The 20,015-nt window shown below is 40.0% G+C and overlaps 1 protein-coding gene and 1 non-coding gene across 5 annotated transcripts in view; one reads left to right on the top strand and one right to left on the bottom strand.

The window, feature by feature from the left end:
* Tpp2 (tripeptidyl peptidase 2) overlaps positions 1-19,260 on the bottom strand; it is an 81,466-nt gene extending 62,206 nt beyond the window's left edge. For 3 of the 4 annotated variants that reach the window (XM_006244852.5, XM_006244853.5, XM_063267773.1), the window contains exons 1-2: positions 18,979-19,260; positions 11,959-12,087 (exon numbers count right to left, since the gene is read on the bottom strand). In XM_006244852.5, coding sequence (XP_006244914.2) covers positions 11,959-12,087; positions 18,979-19,143 — 294 coding nt within the window. In that variant the 5' untranslated portion in view covers positions 19,144-19,260. The remainder of the gene's footprint in view (positions 1-11,958; positions 12,088-18,978) is intronic. The other variant, NM_031137.2, reaches the window with a different exon arrangement.
* LOC120094976 (U6 spliceosomal RNA) lies at positions 5,185-5,291 on the top strand. The gene has a single exon (XR_005489642.1). It is a non-coding gene; the product is annotated as a U6 spliceosomal RNA (small nuclear RNA).
* Positions 19,261-20,015: the final 755 nt, after the last annotated feature.

Genomic DNA, 20,015 nt, shown 5'->3' with positions numbered 1-20,015 from the left:
AGTTGTTTTGTGGATACAGGGACCCAACACTCTGTGCTCCTATGCCCCAGCGGACCAGTATTCATCAAAGACCTTGGGTACAGGGGGCTACTGGCAACAAACAATACTCATGGACTACCCGGAGTACAGTGGACCTTTGTGTGGGCCGGGTAACCCACTAGTTCATGGTCATCCCTGACTGCCCCATCCCTTGCTCATGAGAAATTTGCTCTCCAAAATGGCTTTCCTGGGCTGAAATGGCTGGGTGAGGCCATGTGTATGCATGAGTAAGTGATTGCTTAGCAAGCAAACAGGGCAAAGAGACCTAGAGAGTTTAGTAGAAAGTCAAAGTGAACTTCACTGAGATAAAAGAAGAAGAAAATATGATCACAAGTATCTCCTAGTGCTTGTAGATACCTTTTCAGGGATAGAAGTTTTCCTCACCAAGCAAGAGACAGCCTCGGTAGTCATCAAGAAGATACTGAAAGAAATTTTCTCCCCGGTCTGGAGTGCCCAAGATAATCTGGTCAGACAATGGCCCTACTTTCTTGCCAAGGTAAGTCAGGGTGTGGCCAAGTATTTAGAGGTTGATTAGAAATTACATTGTATTTACAGACCTCAAAGTTCAGGACAGGCAGAGTAGATAAATAAAACTCTAAAAGAGACCCTGACCAAATTGACCATGGAGACTTGCGCAGACTGGGTGGCACTCCTTCCCTCTTGCTCTCTTCAGAGCAAGAAATATCCCTTCCAGATTCAGCCTTACCCACTTTGAGATCTTATATGGGGCCTCGGCTCCTCTGACTGTATTAGATGATGTTACTGAACCAATGATGTTACTGAACATAATGATTTGTACGCCAGGCTAAAAGACCTACAGGTGATACAGAAAGAAGTCTGGTCACAGCTGGCAGCAGCCTATGCCCCGGGGACCCCTGAGACATCTCATCAGTTCCAGGTCTGAGACTCAGCTACATACAACAACACCGAGCCCAGACACTCGAGCCTCACTGGAAAGGACCGTACCTGGTGCTGCTGACTACCCTGACAGCCATCAAGTCTCAGCCCTCACCAGCCGCGTACTAGAAGTTGGGGCTGAGAGCTGGGACCTAGAGGGACATTCAGATCTTGCAAAAGCTCCCTAGACTTGCACATCAGATAAGTGGATACATCAGAGACGTGACTGGGAGGTTGCTATAATGCTCACTTGAGGAGTGTGCTTTAGAAACAAGAATTTCATGTTTGCCCTGGGTTCCTTCGGGATAGGTGTGGGGATAGGCTTGATTTCTATTGCAAATGATGTAACACTGCATGTGTTAGTACTCCTAACACTTCTTGGAACTGTGCCTCAGGGATAACAATCTGTATAAGTTTAGAAGTTCTAAAAGACAGTCATGACCTTGCTGTGTACGTTTAGATAGTGTCCAGATTGGAATCCTGATGCTAAAGACTTAGTAAGACACAGAAGAGAGTTGAGAATTACTTAGGGCTATCTCAAGGCTAAGTCTAGGTGTTGCAAGGGCAGATACAAAGACATCTGCTGTTCCCCTGCAACACAAGGTGAATTTGGAACTGCCATTGACTTAGATATAGAAAGAATAAAAAAGACTTTTTAGCTGACCTCCAAGAATCCCTAACCTCCCTCTCAGAGGTAGTCCTTCAGAATAGAAGATTAGACCTGATATTTCTTTTAAAAAAGGAGGTCTGTGTGCTACACTAAAAGAAAGAATGTTCTATACAGACCATTCAGCAGTAATTAAAGACTCCATGAATAAACTTAAGAAAGGTTAGACAAAAGACAGAGAGACAGAAGTGCATCAGGGATGGTTCGAGAGCTGGTTTAGTAGATCTCCTTGGATGACTACTCTGATATCCTCCCTTATGGGACCCTTTTTAGTTTTGCTTTCTGCTTCTGATTATAGGTCCATGTGTGTTAAAGAAACTAGTTACCTTCATTAGGGAAAGAGTGAGTACTGTTCAGATTTTGATGTTATGTGTAGTGAGCCATATTGGATTTGGGCCTGGATAGCTCAAAGTGGCTACGTGACTCTTGGCCACACATACTCCTAAGAGCCTCTCCCATGTATTTACGGCACAGGAAGAAAAGACCAAGTAGTAAACACCCGTGTCTCCACTGCATGACCTCTGCTGAGCCCGGCTGATGCATGTGGAACTGACACACCTGGACCACACCTGGGTGGTGGTCAATTTACTTCTGCCTTTTGCTTCCTCAGCCTTTATCCTTGAGATTTAGGCTGGTCTTCTCGGATTTCTCCCTAATTAATTCATAGTCAGTCTTTTGTCACTGGAAGTCAGAGCCAGGTAGTCACGAGCCAGGGTTTCCCACTGTGCTTCCCAGATATTTTCTACCTGGAGACTTGGGTATATAAGTGGTGAATAAAGCTACAGGAGACTCTCCTGCTCTTCTTCTGCTCTTCCTGGCTTGACACGATAACCTGTGTGTGTGTGTGTGTGTGTGTGTGTGTGTGTGTGTGTGTGTGTGTGTGTGTGTTTTTCTTTCATCCCGCAGGCTTTCGCCCGATTCTCTGTACCGTGTCGGTGCTAGCGCCGACAGTTATGCCAACAGTATCATGCTTTAGGAGGACAAGAAAGCCAATATTATAAAGATACTAAAATTTAGTTCTATGATTAGAACTAGCCACTAGAAGAAGTGGGGAATGAAAGAATAAAAAATGCAGCTAAGAAGTCAGAAGTTTAAAAAAGCCCTAAATACCTCAAATTCCAGACCCAGCCCTCTACCTGTAAGTAAAAGGTCACAATTCTAGAGCCTGCTCTCCCAGGAACTAGATAAAAGGACTTAAGATAAGGTCCTTAGATATGCGATTCCAGACCTACTAAAGATAACAGAAAGCTTCTTCCAGGAACTAGCTGACCATAAAGTTAGATTCAACCTCGATAAGTAGGAAGCTCCTAGGAACTAGGACCATAAAGTTAAGCAATCTTGAGACAAGGAGCTTCTCCTTGTGATTTTCCAATGACGCCATACCTGCCCCCTAGTGTTGTGGCTTCTTCCTTTAAACACCCTTTCTCCCAGCCTCTCGGGGTCGAACTCTTGTGCCCCTGTGTGGGATATTATGAGTCTCAACCCCAGTGCACTGGTTCCTATCAATAAACCTCATGTTTATTACAGCAAGGACAGTCTCACGTGAGTTCTTGAGGGTCGTATCATCCTGAGACTTGAGTGAGGGTCTCCCTGCTCCAGGGGTCTTTCAGTGGGAAAAAAAGGATGGGGGTAAGGGGAGGACGTGGACCTGTTTAGAAAGGTCCTTTGGAGTAACTCCCATCTATGCTGTCTGGAAATCAGCAGTTCAGTTTACAAGTTAGCAGCAGCAGCATGATTCACTCACAAACATTCATGGATACAGCAGCAGTCCAGTTTGGTATAGTCAGCTTAGCAACACAACCTAGAGAAGACAGCCAGGCATCAGGCTTGGCTCCAGTCAGCAGGAGGGACCAGGAGAAACACCAGAAGTTCTTGGCCGTGCCAAAGAAGAGAACCCCACACTGCACAACTAGCTGTACCAGCAAGCTAAGTTCCGTCACTCTGTCACTCCATCAAGTCCTATTTATATCCTCCAAACATCACTTGTATCCAATCAGCCAAGGAACACTGACAAATGAGCTCAACTATGCAGTATAAGGTGGACTTACACATGGATATTGTTAGCAAAGAATCCTTCACGTGCTTGCTTTAATTGAACATCCTCTCTCCTGTGTCTGCTTCGGTGAAATGTTTCTTCACAAGTCTGCCTTAGCTGTTCACATCTGTGTCCACCTTAACGAAACTTGCCTTCACATGCTTGCCCAGGAAAACACCATCCAACCGACTTTACAAAGAACCCCTAAGTTTCCTCTTCATACAAGTTTGTCCAACCTTTGATATTTCTAACACAACACTGTCATATACAAAGTTCACAACCTAGAAGCCACCCTATTCCTAACCGTCACTGGATGTTTTACATAAATGCCTCCTGTGGGCTTCAGATTAGACATACCCGCTAACACAATTTGAAGGTTGCAATGGAAAAAGAAAGATACAAATACTACTGGGAATGTGTGATGTTAGCACATTAGGTATTCTTATGGGAAAAATAGGACACCAACCTCAAACTATGCGTAAAATAACTTCCAGTTAATATCTCCAGAATGAATAAGAAAAAACACAATTTTCTAGGAATATAGTTATAAATTTAATTAAAGTTTTCATTTATTAAATATGTATATATGTAAAATTGATATGCAAAAATAAAAAACTTCAGTGTAAAATAGAAAATGATTATGTAAGAAACTCACCAGTGAAAAAGCAATTGACAGGGGTTGGAGATTTAGCTCAGCGGTAGAGCGCTTGCCTAGCAAGCGCAAGGCCCTGGGTTCGATCCCCAGCTCCGGAAAAAAAAAAAGAGCAATTGACAACTTAGTAGTATTAAAAAAAAAAAAAAACAGAAAATGAAAAAGTAAAAGAACTTTAATAGCACTATGAGAGGACCCAAAAGCCTAAATCTGTTAGAAAAATAACTGATTTCACTATAAAAATGCAAATCAAACCTACAATACACTGATATTTCCTACATAAGAAATTAAAAACAGGTCTGAAAATTCAAAGTATAAGAAGTTAACAGTTGGGGGCTGGAGAGATGGCTCAGTGGTTAAGAGCACCGAGTGCTCTTCCTGAGGTCCTGAGTTCAAATCCCAGCAACCACATGGTGGCTCACAACCATCTGTAATGGGATCCAATGCCCTCTTCTGGTGTGTCTGAAGGCAGCTACAGTGTACTCATACAATAAAATAAAATCTTTAAAAAAAAAATAAAATTAAAAAAAGAAGTTAACAGTTGGCCAGGCATGGTGGAATATATCCATAATCACAGCAGCTGGGAGGTGGAGGCAGGAATATCAGAAGAGTTCAAGGCCAGCTCAATGAAAAAGCTGTTACACATGACCTAGTAAACCTGAATCTCCCTGACTCAGCAATTCTATTTCTGGTATACATCCTGGAAACATCTGCACACAGGCACAGGAACTGTGCCTAATGCTTTTGAAATAACTGTTAGATAACAGTTCCAAACAGTAAGAAACAGTTTAATAAGCAGATAGTGTAGAAATCATAGCATGGTACTCAGCAGTGAAACCAAACAAATTATTGTTACAATAATGATAAAGGCCAGTCTTAAGAATCTTAAATCTTGTGCTCTGTTCAGCAGCACATATACTAAAATTGTAACCATACAGAGAAGATTAGCAAAGCCCCTGTGCAAGAATGACATGCAAATTCAAGAAGCGTTCGATATTTTTATACTCAATAAAATTATCGCAAACCAATTCCAAGAACACTTCAAAACGATCATCATGATCAAGTAGGCTTCATCCCAGGGATGCAAGGATGGTTCAATATATGTAAATCCATCAACTTAATCCACTATATAAACACACACAGAAAAAAAAAAACCACAGTCATTATATGCTGAGAAAGCATTTGACTAAATTCAACCTCCATCCCTTCATGGTAAAAGTCTTGGAAAGATCAGGAATTCAAGGCCCACATCTAAACATAGTAAAAGCAATATACAGCAAGCCAGTAGCCAGCAGCAAACTAAATGGAGAGAAACTTGATGCAATCCCACTAAAATCAGGGACTAGACAAGGCTGCCCACTTGCTCCCTATTTATTCAATACAGTACTTGAAATCCTAGCCAGAGCAATCAGACAACAAAGGGAGGTCAAAGGGATACAAATTGAAAAGGAAAAAGTCAAAATATCACTATTTGCAGATGATATGATAGTATACTTAAGTGACCCCAAAAGTTCCACCAGAGAACTACTAAGCCTGATAAACAACTTCAGCAAAGTGGCTGGGTATAAAATTAACTCAAACAAATCAGTAGTCTTCTACTCAAAGGATAAACAGGCTGAGAAAGAAATTAGGGAAATGACACCCCCTTCACAATAGTCACAAACAACATAAAATACCTCAGTGTGACTCTAACCAAGCATGTAAAAGATCTGTATGACTAGAACTTCAAGTCTGTGAAGAATGAAATTGAAGAAGATCTCAGAAGATGGAAAGATCTCCTATGCTCATGGATTGGCAGGATTAATATAGTAAAAATGGCCATTTTGCCAAAAGCAATCTACAGATTCAATGCAATCCCAAACAAAATTCCAACTCAATTCTTATGGAGTTAGAAAGAGCAATTTGCAAATTCATTTGGAATAACAAAAAACGCAGGATACCAAAAACTATATACAACAATAAAAGAACTTCTGGGTGAATCACCATTTTGCCAAAAGCAATCTACAGATTCAATGCAATCCCCATCAAAATTCCAGCTCAATTCTTCATACAGTTAGAATGAGGAATTTACAAATTCATTTGGAAGAACAAAAAATCCAGGATAGCAAAAACTATCCTCAAAAATAAAAGAACTGGGAGAATCATCATCCCTGACCTGAAGCAGTATTACAGAGCAATAGTGATAAAAACTGCATGGTATTTGTACAGAGACAGGCAGATAGATCATTGGAATAGAACTTAAGACCCAGAAATGAATCCACACACCTATGGTCACTTGATCTTTGACAAAGGAGTTAAAACCATCCAAAGGAAAAAAGATAGCATTTTTAACAAATAGTGCTGGTTGAACTGGAGGTCAGCATGTAGAAGAATGCAGATCAATCCATGCTTATCAAACTGAACAAAGCTTAAGTCCAAGTGGATCAAGGACCTCACACATAAAATCAGATACAGTCAAACTAATAGAAGAAAAAGTGGGGAAGAGCCTTGAACACATGGGTATTGGGGGAAAATTTTCTGAACAAAACACCATGGCTTATGCTCTAAGATCAAGAATCGACAAATGAGATCTCATAAAACTACAAAGTTTCTGTAAGGCAAAGGATGCTGTCATTAGAACAAAATGGCAAGGAACAGACTGGGAAAAGATCTTTAGCACTCCTATATCGGATAGAGTGCTAATAAAGTTAAGACTCCAGATAATCAAATAACCCTATTAAAAAATGGGGTACAATCATTAACCTACTGAACTGAGAACGGGACCCTTGTTGAAGGAATCTTAGAAAGGACTGAAAGAGCTTGAAGGGGCTTGAGACCCCATATGAACAACAATGCCAACCAACCAGAGCTTCCAGGGACTAAGCCACTACCCAAAAACTATACATGGACTGACCCTGGACTCCAACTGCATAGGTAGCAATCAATATCCTAGTAAGGGCACCAGTGGAAGGGGAAGCCCTTGGTCCTGCCAAGACTGAACCCCCAGCAAACCTGATTGTTGGGGGGAGGGCAGTAATGGGGGAAGGCTGGGGAGGGGAACACCCACAGAGAAGGGGGAGGGGGAGGGGTTGGCGGATGTTGGCCCGGGGAATAACAATTGAAATGTAAATAAGAAATACTCAAGTTAATAAAGATAAAAAAAATGGGGTACAGAGCTAAATGAAGAATTCTCGGCTGGGGAATACTGAATGGATGAGAAGTACCTAAAGAAATGTTCAACATCCTTAGTCATCAGAGAAACACAAATCAAAACAATACTGAAATTCCACCTCACACCAGTCAGAATGGCTAAGATAAAAACCTCAGGTGACAACAGATGCTGGTGAAGATGTGTAGAAAGAGGAACACTCCTCCATTGCTGGTGGGATTGTAAGCTGGTACAACCACTCTGGAAATCAGTCTGGAAGTTCCTCAGAAAATTGGACATTTCACTACCTGAGGACCCAGCTACACCTCTCCTGGGCATATACCCAAAAGATGCTCCAACAAATAAGAGAGACATATGTTCCACTATGTTCATAGCAGCCTTATTTATAATAGCTAGGAGCTGGAAAGAACCCAGATGCCCTTCAACAGAGGAATGGACACAGAAAAGGTGATACATCTACACAATGGAGTACTACTCAGCTATCAAAAACAATGCCTTCATGAAATTCATAGGCAAATGGATAGAACTGGGAAATATCACAGAAAAACACAGATGGTAAGTGAATATTAGCCCAAAAGCTCAAATTACCCAAGATACGATACCCAGACCACATGAAGCTCAAGAAGGATGACCAAAGTGCGGATGCTTCACTCTTTCTTAAAAGGGGGAACAAAAATATTCGAAGGAGGAGATATGGAGGCAGAGTTTGGAGCAGAGACTGAAGGAACGGCCATTCAGAGCTGGCCCCACATGCCCCATACATATACAGCCACCATGAATGACTTGATAAGATTGATGGAGCTAAGAACTGCATGCTTACAGGGACCAGCTATACATGTCTCCTGAGAGGTTCTCCCAGAGCATGACAAAAACTGAGGCAAATGCTAGCAGCAAACCATTGAACTGAGAACAGGACCCCGTTGGAGGAGTTAGAGAAAGGATAGAAAGAGCTGAAGAGGCTTGCAACCCCATAAGAACAACAATGACAACCAACCAGAGCTCCCAGGAACTAAACCATTACCCATAGACTACACCTGGACTGACCCATGGCTCCTGCTGCATCTATAGCAGAGGAAGCACTTGTTGAGCACCAATGGAAGGGGAAGCCCTTGGTCCTGCCAAGGTTGGACCTCTCCCCCTCCCTCCCAGTATAGGGGAATGTGTGTGTGGGGGGGTGGGGAGATGGAGGAAGTGGTAGTAGATGGGGGGGGGCACCCTTATAGATGAAGGGGAGGGAGATGGGATAGGGGGCTTATGTCCAGGAAATCAGGAAAAGGAATGACATTTAAAATGTAAATAGAAAAAATATCCAATTTAAAAAAAAAACAAGCAAACTTCTTCCCTATTACATCCCTTATTGAGCACATGGGGGAGTTTTCTTTTCTTTTCTTTTTTTTTTTTTTTTGGAGCTGAGGACCGAACCTAAGGCCTTGTGTTTGCTAGGCAAGCGCTCTACCACTGAGCTAAATCCCCAACCCCTCACTTCTTTATTTGGGTGAAAGATGGTTAGAAAAGATATTTTATGGAGATAATTTATTGTAATGATATTCCTTTGTGTCTGGCTTTGGGTGAAATGTTTCAGCAAAGCCTTCGCTATGTTTGGGTTAATCAGAAAAGGTTGAGAAACTGTTCTGAGACTGTTTGAACCCTGAAGAAATGTCTCCTGGGAAAGTCTGTACTTGGTACTATGTGAGAGCTTGCAGCTACACAGACTTTGGTCCTAAGACACTCCTAGAAAACCTTTGGTTATGGATAGTCATGGATAGCCATGGTCAATAAGGACTGAGATTTGTGTGGTCTGTCTGGTCTCTTGGGCAGTAAGGGCAAAATAACTTTGTTAGTTTTAACCTTTCCCAGCCCAAATTAATTTTGTGTTTAATGATTGAATAAAGTAACTGGAGCGAGCTAGTCGGGGTCAGTCTTTTTTCCAATAAGGCTGAATTCCTCTGCTCCTTCAGAAAATGAAGCCTTAAAAAAAAAAGTGCATGCTGACAGGAGCCTGATAGAGCTGTCTCCTAAGAGACTCAGCCAGAGCCTGACAAATACAGAGGTGAATGGTAGCAGCCAACCATTGAACTGAGAACTGGGTCCCCGTTGGAGGAGTTAGAGAAAGGTTTAAAGGAGCTGAAAGGGCTTGCAACCCCATAAGAACAACAATACCAACCAACCAGAGCTCTCAGGAACTAAACCACTACCCAAAGAGTACACATGGACAGACCTATGGCTCCAGGTGCATATGTAGCAGAGGAAGGCCTTGTTGGGCACCAAAGGAAGGACAAGTCCTTGGTCTGCCAAGTCCTTGGTCCTGCCAAGGCTGGACCCCCAGTGCAGGGGAATGTCAAGTTGGGAATGGGGAAGGTTGGGGAGGGGGAACACCGTCATAGAAGAAGGGGGAGAGGGGATGGGATAGGAGGCTTATGGATGGGAAACCGGGAAAGGGAATAACATTTGAAGTGTAAATAAAAAAAAAATCCAATTAAAAAAAAGAATCTCAAATCTTACAAATATCAACAATAGGAAGAACTGAGGACATTCATGAAAAGTTGGTTAAATTAAATAATGTACTTTATGTAACTGCAAAATGAAGAAAACAAAGAAATGATTATCACATAAGTTTAAACAGGTTGTGATCTGGAAGAAGAGAGTAAAGACTGTACAGAGGATTATCATCTGTAGACAATGGCTACCAATATGTTCAAAGCATTACCTTGTACCTGGTCTTAAACCAGAAGAATGAGGTTCTGTTCGCTGTTTCAGGGTATTTGGAAGGAGAAAAAGAGACAGACACTTACTTCACTGTAACACATGGCTAAGTCAAAGAAACTTACTGTGCTACTTTCAGTAAACTCTTCAGGTACCCTAAAGAGCTAAGGAGACCCAAGTAACCATGGGACCAGTGACTAATAATTACTGAAACACATCTGAGTAACTCTGCAAGTACATTGTATGCATGGATGAAGAAGAGAAAGGCTGGCAGAAAAGTTTGTATGAAATGCAATTAGTTTTCCACCATCCCATTTTACAAGCTATCCATAACCCCCCCAACATGTGGACTCAGAAGATGGTCTAGATGCCAACTTCCTGGGCAACGTGCATAGCAAATGAAGCACTGAAACACACTGGATATCAGTCTGCATGTGGGTAAAAAGGCAAAATTATCAGCCTTAATTGTTTTATCTTATTTAGTAAGCAATGCTATATTTTACATAATTTCTACCTTTGATTGAACACTAGTGACAACAGTTCCTATGGTTTAATTAAAGTTTAGGTTTTTATAGTTATCCAAAAATAAGCAATTAAGAATAATTATGTAGATCTAAATCTGCAAGGCTCACTAGAAATGTGATTTACTGTCCTAGAATAAACTAATGCATTTCAAACTAAGTCTGTTTTAAAAGATTAAAAATTACTTCTAAATCTATTTATTATTTATTGCCCCCCTCTAAATCTATTAACCAGTAATTTATGAATAGTTCTATGATTGTTTTACAGCTATTGTCTCATGCTTAGCTTACCCATGCCTTTCTACCAAGGACGAAATTAAAAAAAAAAAAAAAAAAAAAAAAAAAAAAGCCGGTCATTTAAATTGGTCAATATTAAAGTGTAAATATTTCTTCCTGGTCAGGTTCACTGAGAAAATGACAAAGGCAAAACTATACAGGTGGTTATTTTCTGTCTTTCTACTGAAATTTAAAACCATCTGTTGACTTCAATTAAAGAAAACAATCCCAATTATAAGTACTTTACTGAACAAATAACTTCTAAAATGGCCCTCATGGTCCACACCTTACTGTATGCATCATGCAATTATGAGATACCTCCTCCATGTGTCTGCTTATTACCCACCAATTCCCATGAAGTAGAAAACAATGAAGAGATGGCCTGACACTTGTCACTAACCTTACAGAAAGACCAAGCCTTTCACCTTCGTCACTTTCCCATAGCTCTTGCCGAGAGAAGATGGCTTCCATATTACTACACAAAGGCTGTACGAAGAGAGCCATGTGGTGAACGAACGAGACATAGTGTTGCAGCTTTAATCCCAGCACTCGGGAGGCAAAGATGGACATCTCTGTGAGTCTGAGGCCAGCCTGCTCTACCTAGAATTTCAGGATGACAAGGACTACACAGAGACACCCTGTCTCAAAATACAAAACAAAACAAAACATCCATGCAACAGCTAACTTGTCAATGTACCTGAGCTAACTTAGCCTTTAAATAAAAGCCAGCCTTGGGCAACAATTTACAACTTCAACAGAAACCCGCAACTACATCCATCCATCAAGATCACACCTAGGTTCCCCAGGACGCAGTAATGGAACATCTGCTTATTTTAAACCATGGGGTTTGGAAATACTTCACTTTACAAGTAACAGGTAAAGACTACAATATTGTTTAGGTTTAAAAAAAAAAACAAAAAAAAACATGTTTTGAGGCAACATTACAAAAAGAGGAGGGAGGGAAAAACAAACCAAACAAAAAACCAAAACCAACACACTCAACAAGAGCAATGTTCCGACCTTAAGCACTCTTCCAGAAAGACCAGTGATTTCGCCATCTTTTGGTTCTACTTCTGTAGCAGTATTCACATCACCACTTCCTGTTGTATCAATGATATCAATGATTTTTGGTTTCCCATCAGTCGTGACCTAAAAATTAAGGCAAATAAATTATTGTCTTTAAAGAAAGTAATGGAAATCTACATATATATAAACAAAATTGCCTCTAAGAAAAATTTAAAATATTAAAAATTTAATTGAAGTACAACAAATAAACACTAATGAAAATAACTAGTCATGGGGATAGTATACAACTCTTCAAGTGCTTCATTTATGTCTTTAATATTTACAACCTTTTAGGTGTTAGATGTAGCAGTTGCCAGTACACAAAAATCCTTTATATATTGCAGAGGAAGCAGACACTATATAAAGATGTAATATACTGAAAGAAATTAAGCAAGAAGACAAAAGTGGTATGGATTTTTCTATTTTAAGTTGGTTGGCTGAAGAAAGTCTTGCTGAGAAGGTGACATCTGAGCAAATGTCTGGAAAAATGTGAGCTTTGGAATGGACAGAAAATACTATTTCATTATTGAATGTCACACAAGTACTTGAAATTTACCTAGTTCTAAGTTCAAAGGTAGCACACTCCTGAATTTGTTTTTTTCCAAATGCTCCTAATTAGGTATCCTCACACACAGTTGTCCAAGCCAGAAGCAGAAGTGTTTCTGATTAGCTAGCTTACACCTTGCATCACAGCTATGAGGAAGTACTTTCTCTAACATAGAATTTAAATCCACCTTTCTACTTTTTATCACCATTGTGTCAACTTGCCAAACTAACAGCATTTCTTCCTTCCATATGCATGTATCAGCTTCTTAAACTGAGTTGAAACTCACTCTTAGTGAGTCCTTTAACTAATCTCATATGGTGTCACAAAAACCCTGACAACAGTAAAAAGTTACTAAAATAGAACAACTAAAACTTAATTCAAAACTACATGTGTAATGATTCCAAAGTGTTTGTGGCAGCACTTAATGCCAGCTGCACTGTATAACCACTGTGGACGTGGTTTTAAACATCCAACATGCATACTTTGTACTGTGCATGCTATCATACCACCAAGTTCATTGAATATTTGAAACATCTCAGGATGATTTGATCCTACTGTATTCTACAGACTGGAATATTTTTACTGCATGAAATTTCTTCTCTTATAAAAACCTAATACTTTTAATATTTTCCATCATTGCTCAGCATATAAATATCCAAGTAAAAGTTTATCACCCCTTCAGAAAAACCTCTCCAATGATCACTTAATGTGTTCTAAACTTGATCGTCATACTACACATTTTTTCACTTCACAGGACATAATCCAACTTGTGCATACACATTAGGTGGCTCTCATCAGTTTCTCCTTTCGATTCAACTTGCCAACATACACTGGACAACACACAGTGCTCTTTTTTTTACTCCTGAGTAATCCATAGCATTGGCTCTAATTTTGGTAAGGTATGTTTCTTTATCAGCCACAAACTTTCATGAGACACAATACTATTGCTAAGGTTAACAGTTCTAGTGTATTGTCATGAAGGGATTAGTTGATGGGCTCTTTGGGGGTTATTTTGGAAAGGCAAGTTGTTGCATTCAATATATATACTTAAGGAAAACACATATACTTAAGGAACCTTAATACTAATTTCCACAGTGGCTGTTCTAATATATATTTCCACCCAACATATATAAGGATCTTCTTTGCAGTCCTCAATTCATCAGCATCTGTTGTTTTCTCAGTCATAGAAATTCTGAGTTGGTTAAGTTGAAATCTCAATACAGCATTTGTTGCTCTAATGGCTAAGGATGCTGAATAGTTTTTCATGTATTTATTGAATAGTCAAACATTTTTAAAATTACATTTTATTATGTATCTGTGGGTACAGTGTGAGTACAAGTATGTCACAGAGTTTGAGTAGAAGTCAGATGACAACTTGTAGGAGCTGGTTCTTTTTCTACCATATGGGATTCAACTCGGGTTGTCAGGATTGACGTATTTATCTACTGAGCCAACTCACAAGCTCTGTTCTTTTGAGAGCTAATTTATTTTCCCATTTATTATTTGATTTTTGGGGGACATACATATATAAAACTGTCATGAAGAAACACATAATTTGTACAACTGATATATACTAGTTAAAATCTGTAGTTGTGGGTACACACACACACACACACACACACACACACACAAAAGCTGGAATTAGGCACTGAAACACAAAGTCTGAAAAAAAAAAAAGAAAAATATATCAAATGTCAAAAATTAACAACCATAAGCTCTTTAGACTTTTCTTCAACCTAGAAAATTGGTAAATCTTTAAAAACATGGTTAATGGCCATTATTACTGAATCTTTTTTACCACCATGAATCTTTTCTCCAACCCCAAGTATTTCCTCTATAGTATATGCAAAGCTTTGTATTTAACATATACTCAAGGAAGAAGTGACTCTTACAGGTAACAAGGCAGAATTTTTTTTCTTGATAGGGCAAAGAAGGTACAGCTGGTAGATCCCACAAACTCTTGTCATGTTGCCTTGAAAAACCAACAGCGTGATGGTATGAAGCTCCATAGGCCCAACGGGGTTAGCTATTCTTTTTATGAACAACAATTCTTTAGTTTTTTTGGGTTTTTTTTTTAAGGTATTTATATTAGAAGAATGCTGATAACCAGAAAGCCCTATATCACAATTCAGAAAACAAAAAAGTCAATTATCAAAATAATATTAAACTAGTAAAATAAATCCTCATTATCAGTATGTGAGCAAAGAAAATAAGAGGAAAAAAGTCAAATGGGATTTATTTATCACATATTATTTCCCTAAGTTTTACTTATAAGTGCCCCCCACTTCACACACACACACACACACACACACACACACACACACACACACACACCCCAAGCAAAATACATATGCAGAAAATTTAAATTTCGTGTTCACTCGAAAGTGAACATTGTGAAGATTTTTCAGAGTGACCATAGAATTGAAGGATAGAAAAGAACATAAAGGCAAAAGCATATGAGAACTTTGCAGTAGAGCTTGGGGTAAGAAGGAGATACAACTGGTAATGGTGGAAATGTGATTTCCATCTTTGAAGAAGCAGAGGTCCATGGGTGAGGGCTGGTTAACCTAGAAAATGGAATTATGGGAAAGCCACAGTAATAAGCCCTCTGTTCCTTAGGGAGAAACTGGTAGATACTTCCTGGCTATGCTAGGTAAATAAAGAGAAAATGCCTTTTTATTTATATTTATACTTATATTTATATTTATACTTATTTCTCCAATATACCTATTATGAAGCAAGAACTGGTATGGGTAGAAACTATTCATTAAGAATCTTTAGAACAGGATTGGGGATTTAGCTCAGTGGTAGAGCGCTTGCCTAGGAAGCGCAAGGCCCTGGGTTCGGTCCCCAGCTCCGAAAAAAAGAACCAAAAAAAAAAAAAAAAAAAAAAAAAACTAAATCAAAATTATTGGGGCTGGGGATTTAGCTCAGTGGTAGAGCGCTTACCTAGGAAGCACAAGGCCCTGGGTTCGGTCCCCAGCTCCGAAAAAAAAAAAAAAAAAAAAAAAAAAAGAACTAAAAAAAACAAAACAAAAAAAAAAGAATCTTTAGAACAGACCAGAACAAGAGGGAGTAAGCTTGCAAAAACATCAAAAACAAAAGTTCACTAAACAAAAGAAACAATGTCAGTATACATAGTTTCTTGACATTTCAAGGGAGATACTGAAAAGTTCATTTAAGTAAGGGAATTCACATGAGATTACACCTTAGTAACTTTTATTCCAAGAACATGATCAGTTCACAAGGATCCCTGCTTCTAGAAAGCTTATCATCAGTTAGGATAACAGATGAGTAGAGATAACGATCCAAGATGTAAGGAGGTAGTCACAAAACACCTTAAGAACTCAAAGTCAATTTACAGAAACTAAACCTAGGTAATGGACAGGTAATAAGAATATTAAATAACCAGTTATAGATGTAAATATTTGGGTACTAATATTTTACTAAATTAGTGTATTAAAATAGACTTTTAAGGGGTTACTTGCATCCTTTTATCCCAAACTGTTTTTCTCCAAGAGACAATTATATTTCCCTGTCATGACAATTATATTTCCATGTCAAAAAAATGAATATTACTAGCAGATTTCATACCAAATAACCTTGCTATATGCTTTCCAAGAATTTTAACCAGAAAAAATGTAAGTGGAAGTAATAAAATGGAAAAAAAATTAGTCACTTTGGGGCATTTACAACTTGGCAGGAAATCAAAAAGAAGAAAAAATGAAATCTTTGTTAGCAGCGACTGACTGGACCTTACATCTCTGAAGCCACAGACCTTAACAGTAGAGCTGGCAAAAGGCTGAATTAATCAGTAAGGTCTTAAAGAATGAAGCAGCAGTTTGCAAGTGATTATAGAAAACTGTTGGGCAAATTAAACACCATATGCAAACACATATGAGGACCTGAGACATTTGGATGACTGGGAAAGACAGAAATCAAATATTCAAGAGAGAAGCATAGGGTGGTGTTGAGGCTAAACTCAAAGGTTAGAATTAAAAGGTGAAAGGCCTTATAATAAAATTCAAAATTTTAGAGTTTTATGCAAAAGCAAACTGACTTTGTTTTGAACAAAGATGTTGCTACTTGGTTTGTTTTTGATGAGAGTAAATTTAGAAAAGCAAAGCACGTATCAATGGTGAGATTAGTAGCAGTGAGAATTGACACATATAGCTATATATAGCTTAGACCAAATTTTATCTTGTCAGGAACCCCATTCATGATCTCAGTCAGTCTTCCTGTCATCTCACCTCTGTATCTCTATAACAGTTACGTTTGCAGGACTTCATTATTTAATGCAATTGTAGGCACTGACCAGGTGCTTGAATGCTTGCTTAGAGAATATTAACTATTTATGCAATTACTACTCTCCTCATGCTGTCTGTATACAGGACAGTACTATCACATCTGACTCTGCCCTCTATTTTGCATATACCCAGAAGCTGTAACAGAAAAGGACTTGGTCTGCGGAAGTTAAAGGAGGAGACAACTGGCTGTTTCCTCTAAGTTCTGATTTGTAACCTCTAGTCCTTTCTTTACTTAAATCCCACCGGGCAACTGAAAGTCAGGTAGGCTTCCTTTTCTATTCTTTTCTTTTAATTTCTATTTGCTTTTTTACCCTAATGATGCATACACAGAGCTACAAAATAACTTCCTCAGGTAAGAAAAAAGTTAAAGTCACTTGTGTAAGTTCCTTGCTGAATTTAAAAAGATCATGTTTAGAATCTGAGAATAAATACTGAATGATCTTATGTTTTCTTTTGGTTCAATGTTTTATTGACTAAATGTTTATGTAAATGTCAAGCATATTTTCCCTTCAGACAATGACCCAGCATGAACTCCTTCTGCTAGCATTTAGTGTTTATTCTGAACCTAAAAAATAGTATTTATTTAACACTTTACTTTAGGACTGTAAAAATCACCTTTAGTTGACTCTCTCAATTATCAAGTAATTCTATGGGGGTAAAAACTGTTACTATACAGAAACAAAGTACTCTGATAACCAGAACTGAAAATTCTACAAATGTCCTAGTACTACTCTAAAATCTTCAAAATTTTCTGATCCTCTAACAAAAAGATCCAGTGAGCCACTTGGTCTAGCTGTTCTCCTACACCCTACAAAAAGTAAACACACACTCCTATGTATTGGGAAGCATTTCCATTATGTAATAAATTCTCAATGTGGCACTGCTGTTACTAAGTTTTACACCTTGGCAATTACTATTATATAAAATAACACCTTGGCAATTACTATTAATAAAATAACAACTGTAGTCACAGAAGGGCACCAGAAGTTCATACTTGAACTTCTAATCAGAGACTCTGCCACTGTGTGCTTCAGGGCACAGGTGTGCACCAAAAAGGGGAAGAAGTAACAAAGATTTGGAAACAGGACTGCCTGAGAGTCCCAAAGAGTAGCCACACAAGCTTCTTTCCTGTCCTTTCCAATAATCTCTAACTTTTATGTCAACTATCTTCCTATCCATTCATGTTAATTATTAGGCAGCACAATGAAAAAAACTAAAGACTGGAGGAAAATCAAAGGTTAGGAGGAGAGGAATTAACTTTTGTGAGGAGCAAGGGTAAGATGGTTTCAATGTAATCTCATATATCTATTTGATAGATAAACTTAAACTGGACAGAAAAGAAGGAAAATAAAGGGTAGAATTAGTCAGAGAGGATCTTCAACAAATTTTAGAGAGAATTTATTAGTGGGTTTTAGTAAGAGGCTAGTTTAGTTTTAAAAACAGAATACATTTTACTCAGACATTTTTAAACACCACTTTTCAATAGGTCCACGCTCTTAAAGACTTCTAAGACTTAAAGACTTGATTAAAGGAAAATGAAGTCATTTTTGGGAAGCCATAATCAAAATATGTCCTTTTATGTTTAGAGGCTTTAGAACGCATATTTTCATAAGGCCTGAAAAGCTCACCCAAAACAAATTAGCCGGGCCTTTGGTAAAAAAGACTAACCTAGAAGATTTCAAGGACTCTGAACAAATACACAGCAGATAACTTAAAAATAGAACAAAAGTATCAGAAGAAACCATTCCGGAAGCGGACTGGGTCGTATTCTGGGAACCCAGCTTTGCTGGTCTTGCCAAAACCAGTATTTCTAAACAGCACCAAGTTCTTTAAGGCTGTTACCCCTATCGGTGGTGTCCCCCAGAATTAAAAACTGTAAAAATTTTCCCTTGTCAACCCTGAAGAGGTGTGGGGCCTGGAACGCTCAGGCTAACCAGCAGAGCTCCCCCCGCCCCACCCCACCCCCATCCCGAACAGCCACGCTGACCACGCCGCTTTTGTGCGGAGAGGGAACCGGGCCCGGCGGTCGTCCAGAGCTGTCCGGTCCGCCCCTGGTCCATCCGGTCCCCGGCTTGGTCCAGGCTCGGCCCTCTCAGCTACCGGCCCTCGGCGCCGCCTCACCTGCATGCCCGGGGCCCCGGGATCAACCCCTGTGTCCAGGACGGCGATGAGCACCCCGCGTCCGTCATACTCCGGGTAGCGGCACAGGAAGGAGGAGGCCCCAGTCTCTTTCTTTGGTAGAAGACCATGGAAAGGGAAAGGCTCCTCGGTCGCAGCGGTGGCCATGGACGCAAGCTGGAGGACGGACGTGGAAGAGGTAAACTGCCAGGCAGCGCGCGGACGAGGGGCGCGAGGACACCCGGCGACCGCGGGACGGAAGAGGGGAAGGGGCGGGGCCTGGCCACCAGTACCCAATCGCATGCGGTCAGATATGTCTAGCCAATCATATACTTCAACGTAAGCTAACGGCGCCGCAACGAGGCAAGACACAGGAATGTTTGTTACCCAGGCTGCAGAGCGGGGGTGGAGTTTGCGCTGGTGCCAATGACAACGCACTGGAGGGAGGTTCTTAAAGGGTCTGTGGGGAGCGAAGAAACCGGGACTTGCATTCGGAGCTGTCACTCTCCAAGAGACGTCGCGAGAGGAATAGGCGGTCTGCCTGAGGCGTGGGATCCTCATGAAGCCACGGTTGTTGGCTTAACCCACTGCGGACCGGAAGCTGGTAAAGTCGAGCTGGGAAGTCTCTACTCGAGCGGTGGAGGCTCTCGGTTCGGTGCTTTCTGGCAGAGTGAGGTGCTGTTTAGGCAACAGGAAGTGGGTTGTCGGCTATTTTGTCTCCAGAGTCCCCGAAGAAAAGTCCCCTCCTGTCTTCATGGCTTACTCTTGGCATCTGGGAGTTATGAAAAATACCTGCCTTTTCTCCAGTGAAGTTCCTGTTTGCCACTGTTTGCAGTTTTTTCCCATTAGGATGTACAGTGACCTCAACCATAAATGAAATTTAAACTACACAGATTAACCAGTAACAAAGGTTGCCTACATTCATAATTAAGAAAATGTGGCGGACGAAAATAATTTTGTCCTATCCAATGCTTCCTATGTATGCTTTCTGTGGTCTCTGTATGAGCTGGCTGTCCCTATACCGCCCAGGGTAATGGAAA

This window comes from Rattus norvegicus, chromosome 9 (genome assembly GCF_036323735.1).
Source record: "Rattus norvegicus strain BN/NHsdMcwi chromosome 9, GRCr8, whole genome shotgun sequence".
Classification (NCBI taxonomy): Eukaryota; Metazoa; Chordata; class Mammalia; order Rodentia; family Muridae; genus Rattus; species Rattus norvegicus.
The sequence above is the reverse complement of the archived record's forward strand: the minus strand, read 5'-3'. Positions and strand labels throughout refer to the sequence as shown.